At 43.5% G+C, this 6,103-nt stretch overlaps 1 protein-coding gene across 1 annotated transcript; it reads right to left on the bottom strand.

Annotated features, from left to right (window-relative positions):
* Window positions 1–1,322: 1,322 nt before the first annotated feature.
* Window positions 1,323–5,898, bottom strand: LOC309553084 (uncharacterized protein; the record flags this gene model as incomplete). Its single annotated transcript, XM_082253983.1, has 3 exons — window positions 1,323–1,402; window positions 1,909–2,633; window positions 5,831–5,898. 3 exons carry the CDS (start codon window positions 5,896–5,898, stop codon window positions 1,323–1,325), a joined length of 873 nt encoding a protein of 290 aa, XP_082110109.1.
* Between the last annotated feature and the right edge of the window lie 205 nt (window positions 5,899–6,103).

The raw sequence follows: 6,103 nt of genomic DNA, 5'->3' as shown, positions 1-6,103 counted from the left end.
GCCCATGGACATGGTTTGGACATGCTTGTTAACCCGACGGCCAAATTCTTGCCGTGTTTTACCTATATAAAAGGCTCCACACTGGCAGTTCATCATATATACCACTCCTTTGGTTCGACAGTTAGCGAAATGCCTTGGCTCAAAGATTTCCCCGTTGGGGAGAACCTTTGAGACACTTCTGGGTATTACTTTGCACTGCATGCAGCTTCCACAAGGGAAGGTGCCTTTTTATCTGCACGGGTCTTGGTGGTAGCACTCTTTAAATTCGCTGTGTACGAGCGAGTTATGGATAGATCCTGCTTTCCTAAAGGTTACAAGAGGTTTGGGTGACACCAAGGTCTTAAGGAGATCATCTTCCCTGAGTATGGACCAGTTTTTTTCAAGTATTCTTCTCACTTGTTGGTGTTGGTTCGAGAAGGTGAGGATAACTCTCGTCTCATTAGCATTCTGTTGTTTGAGTTGGGTTGAGGGTTTGTATAAAAGGTCTTGTCGGTCCAACGTTCTGACTCGGTTGAATGCCCGTTTCAGGCAGGATTTAGTATAGCCTCTTTTTAGTAGGCGTGTTGTTAGGGCGTCTGCGTCTTTTTGAAAGTCTTCATACTTAGTGCTGTTTCGTTTGATACGTAAAAATTGGCTATAGGGGATAGATTGTTTGAGAGAAGTCGGGTGGAAACTCTCCGCATGCAGTATGGTATTACCGGCGGTTGTTTTCCTGAATAATTTCGTGTGGAGTTGGCCATCTGTATCCTTCATTATTGTGGTGTCCAAGAAAGTGACCTCCTGGTTGCTGTGTGAGCTAGTGAAGTATAAATTGTAGGTGTTGGTATTCATCTTGTATAGACATTCCTCGATGAGAATTTCCGGACCGTCCCACACGATGAACAGGTCATCTATGTATCTCAGCCAAAGCGAGATATATTTGCAGAGATGTGCGTTGTTTTCAGAAGCCAAAAACTCCTGCTCCCACATGCCCAGATATAGGTTTGCGTACGATGGGGCACAACTCGTCCCCATCGCAACGCCACATATCTGTAAGTAATGCGAATTGTCAAAGGAAAAGTAATTACGGGTGAGTATATACTCAAGCATTTTGATTATGAAATTTTGGAACGGTATGTCGTGCAGGCTTTCTTGGCACAGAACATGTTGTACTGCAGAGAGTCCTTTGTCATGGGGTATGTTGTTATACAACGACTCTACGTCTATGGTTAGGAGATATGCGTTGGTGGGAACGACCATTCCTTCCAGGGTTTGCAATAAGTGAATGGTATCCTTTGTGTAGGATGCCAAATTGAGGACGTGCGGTTTCAGGTATGCGTCAATTACTTGACTGACTGCCTCAGTGATGTTGCCATTTCCTGACACGATCGGTCGGCCAGATATAACTTCTCAAAAATTAATTCTAAAATGAAAGAGAGAAACAAAGGAAGGATTTGATCAAAGAAAATAAAGAGGATATACAAATGTGCTCTTAGTCATAGTAATAATATATTCACATAGTCTAGTTCAACAATATAATTGATCACAATTGTCTCCCTGGGCGGGTGACTGGCTGAACGTGTGTAGCCTGATGGGCTATTGAACCCCCAAAAAATATAAGTAAAGAAATTAACGTTCAGTCATTCAGCCAACATCACCCCCCGACATCCACATCCCAGTAATGTCTCCCTGAGGAGAAACTCTGACTGCTCATCACCTGAGGAATCCAATCCTGGAATCTCTCTGGTGTTTCTGGGTGATTCTGGTCTATATCTGACCTGGATACAGTTTTCCTGTCATCTGATATCTGTACAGAAATTGCAGCTGTGTTTCCATCCAGTAATATGTCTGCAGCTCCCTGCATATAGAAGTATACATTTACCTCTGTTATTATATCAGATAAACCTGTGTGTAAGACCCCCGCCACACCCAGACCCCCTCCATCATGGAGGAGTTCCTCATGTCTCTCTCTGTCCTCATTATCTCCATCCTCAGTATCACACAAGTCACCTGTGTCTGATTCCTGTAAGACAGTCAGTGGATCCGTCATGTTACACAGCTCCTCAATGTCCACCATCTTCCTGGACAGCTCCTCCTTCTTTATTTCCAGATCCCGGATGGAGATGGAGATCCGCTCTGCCCTTCCGGAGATCTCCCTCAGGGCTCTCTTCTCCAGGTCTTCCAGACGTCTCCTGAGATCTCTAAACAGGGCAGTGACTCTCTCGGTGTCACCAGCTGCTTCTTCTTCTACTTTCCTCCTGTGCTCCTCCAGACTCTGGACTCTTTCCTCCGTCTCCTCTCTCTTTGTCAGAAGTTTCTGCAGAACATTCCTCAGTGTCTTCTTCTTCTTCTCAGAAGCCTCATCCAGTGACTCCATCTCATGTCCTTTATGTCCTCCAATCATAGAACAAGATATACAGACACAGGTCTCATCCTCAGTGCAGTAATACTCCAGGATCTTCTTATGGACGGAGCATTTCCTGCTCTCCATGGACAAGGTGGGGTCACATAAGATGTGTTCTGGGGACTTTCTGTGGACTCTCAGGTGTTTGTCACAGAGAGAAACCTCACAGTGTAGACAGGATCTAACAGCAGGTACAGGAGAGTCCACACAGTGAGTACTAAGTAATAAGTACAGACGATCCCAAACTCCTCTTGAGCAGACAGGAAAGTCTCTGCTATGTTACGTAGTTTCATGTTCATGTGCAATAACTTGGATGTTCTATGTGATAACTATCGCAGTGTCCTATAATGGTTTCTTTACTGTTTAACCACTTTAGCCCCGGAGGATTTTCCTGCTTTACATCCAGGTCACTTTTTGCAACTTGGCACTGCGTGACTTTAACTGACAATTGCGCGGTCATGCAACGCCGTACCCAAACGAAATTTACATCTTTTTTTCCCTACAAACAGAGCTTTCTTTTGGTGGTATTTGATCACCTCTGCGCTTTTCATTTATTGCAATATTAATAAAAAATAGCGACAATTTTGCGAAAAAATTGACATTTTCTACTTTGACAGGTAAAAAATATCCAATATATTCAATTTTTGTCATATATTTAGGCCAAAATGTATTTAGCTACATGTCTTTGACAAATAAATTCTCGATGAGCGTATTTTTATCCACTTTAAGACCGGAAGATTTTACCCCCTTCCTGACCAGGCCATATTTTGCGATTCGACGCTGCGTTATTTTAACGGACAATTGCGCAGTCATGCAACGCTGTACCCAAATAAAATTGATGTCCTTTTTTTTCCCACAAACAGAGATTTCTTTTGCTGGTATTTGATCACCTGTGCGATTTTTATTTTTTGCGCTATAAACAAAAAAAGAGCGACAATTTTAAAAAAATAACAATATTTTTCACATTTTTTATATGAAATGAAAAAAAAAATTAAAAATCTAAATTTTTTAACATTTTACGCAAATTTGTTTTCTGCTACATATGTTTGGTAAAAAAAAAAAATCACAATACGCGTATTTTGATTGGTTTTCACAAAAGTTATTGTGTTAACTAACTACGGGAAAGATTTGTCATTTTTATTGTTTTTTTTTTTTCTACTACTAATGGCGGCGATCTGCGATTTTTAGCAGAACTGCGACATTACGGCGGACAGATCGGACCCCCAACTGACATTTTTGACACTTTTGGAGGACCAGTGACATTACTACAGTAATCAGTGCTAAAAATATGCACTGTTACTGTAATAATGATACTGGCAGGGAAGGGGTTAACGTTGTGGGTGATCAAGGGGTTAAATGTGAGCCTAGGAGAGTGATTCTAACTGTGGGGGGCGTGGCTTGTTAGATAACCATAGAGACATGCGATCCTACATAGAAGGATCACATGATTTCTGTGGTCATTGCAGGCAGAAGAACGGTCAGCTGTGTTTACAACATCCGACCGTCCTTCTCTCTTAGCGGGGAACGATCGCGGGTGTCAGGCAGCAATCGGAGCCGCCTGCACGCTGCATCGGCTTCCCCGCTGCCGAGTGGGGGTGGAAGCGTGCCGGCGGCGGGGCGCATGCTCGCCCCCTAGCTGCCTGCTCGCGACCGATGTAGACCTATTTGCGCAGCAGAGCCACATTGCCGCAGTAAATAGGCGGCGGCCGGTCGGGAACCAGTTAAGGGCCAATTCACACCACATGCAGTCCAGTGCGTTTGTTTCTGCATCAAAAACGCATGGAAAGTAGGCTGTATGGTTTTCAGCGGCATAGTTCACACTTCTGCTTGCAGTTCCAGAAAAAAAAGTAGAACATGCTGCATTTTTCCTGAACTTGAACACTTTAAAACACATAAAAAAGGCACCTAAACACACCAAAAACGCACTGGAACGCACCAAAAACGCACTGGAACGCACGCGTCCTTATTTAACCACTTCCGGAGCGCCCACCGTTGATTTATGCCAGTACTTTGACATTAAATCCCGGGGTTATGGCAGCAGATAGCAGATAGCTGCCATAACCCCGGTATTTTTTGAACCGGCGGGCGGTCTTCTTTCACATCAGGGTGGTGTCAGCGGTGGATTCACCGCGGGATCATCCTTACAGTGCGGCGGAAGAGGTGCCCCCCCCCCCCAGAGCGCTTCCCAGTCACTTTCCCCACTTACTGGACCCGCCGGAAGCAGGGAAAACAATCCGGTCCGCACTCCACACAGGCAGGAAGTTGAGTGAGGGCAAGATGGCCCCCACTCCACTCTATGGTCTAGGAGGACCGGAGCGACGTCCAACGTCATCTCCTAGCAACCGATTTAAAGAGCCGATTGGTGTAGATGTGAGGTGTGAGGTCTTTATGACCCCCAGATCTCACAATAAAGAGGACCTGTCCTGATTATTTCTGTTACAAGGAATGTTTACATTCCTCATAATAGGAATAAAAGTGATCAACATTTTTTTTTTTAAACTGTAAAAATAAAAAATTATAGATAAAATAAATAGGAAAAAAAAATTAGAGCGCCCCGTCCCCGTTAGTTCGCACGCAGAAGCGAATGTATACGCAAGTCCCGCCCACATATGTAAACGGTGTTCAAACCACACATGTGAGGTATCCCCGCGATCGTTGGAGCGAGAGAAATAATTTGAGCCCTAGACCTCCTCTGTAACTCTAAACTGGTAACCTGTAGACATTTTTAAAGTGTCACCTATGGAGATTTTTAAGTACCAATGTTTGTCACCATTCCGTGAGCGGGCGCCATTTTTCTACCAGACTCATCCACCTTACCAACCGCTCAGTGTCTGCTACCCCTCTCTGCCAACCCCTCCACTGGCTGCCACTCACCCAACAAATTCAATTCAAAATACTAACAATAAAACTTACAAAGCCACCCGCAACTCTTCCCCCAGTTACATCACTAATCTGGTCCCAAAATACCAACCAAATCCTTCTCTTCCTTCCTCCCAGGACCTCCTGTAGCTCTCTCTTCACCTCTTCCCATGCTCACCTCCAAGACTCCTCCAGAGTCTCTCCCATCCTCTGGAATGCTCTACCCCAATCTGTCCAACTATCTCCTACTCTGTTAACTTTCAGACGATCCCTGAAAACGAATCTCTTCAGAGATACCTCTCATGCCCCCACCTAACAAGTGTACTTTTATTTTCTCCAGCAGCCCATCCCCCACAGTTATTACCTCTTGTATCTCCTGACCCTCCCTCTTAGATTGTAAGCTCTAAAGAGCAGGGCCCTCTGATATCTCCTGTATTATACTGTAATTGTAATGTCTGCCCTCAACTTGTAAAGTGCTGTGTAAACTGACGGCGCTTTATAAATCCTGAATAATAATAATAATAATAACAATAATAATAATAATAATAATAATAACAATGGTTTCATAGAGAAGAATCTTTATTTCACATTAACATTTCCTCTCCTAATTCCTCCTCCATCACCAGGACACATATAGTGATTATAAGATACAACATCACAATGATACGTTATATTAGGATCCATTATAAAAGTAATCCCTTAGAATTATATTGGTGATCCATTCTATGGAGACACGTTATATAAGGATCCATTCTAAAAGTGATCCAATAGAATTCGATGGGTGATCCATTCTATGAGGACACATTATATTAGGATCCATTATAAAAGTAATCCCTTAGAATTATATTGGTGATCCATTCT

The sequence above is a fragment of the Pelophylax lessonae genome (assembly GCF_965119305.1).
Source record: "Pelophylax lessonae genome assembly, chromosome: 4".
In the NCBI taxonomy this organism is placed as follows: Eukaryota; Metazoa; Chordata; class Amphibia; order Anura; family Ranidae; genus Pelophylax; species Pelophylax lessonae.
The sequence above is the reverse complement of the archived record's forward strand: the minus strand, read 5'-3'. Positions and strand labels throughout refer to the sequence as shown.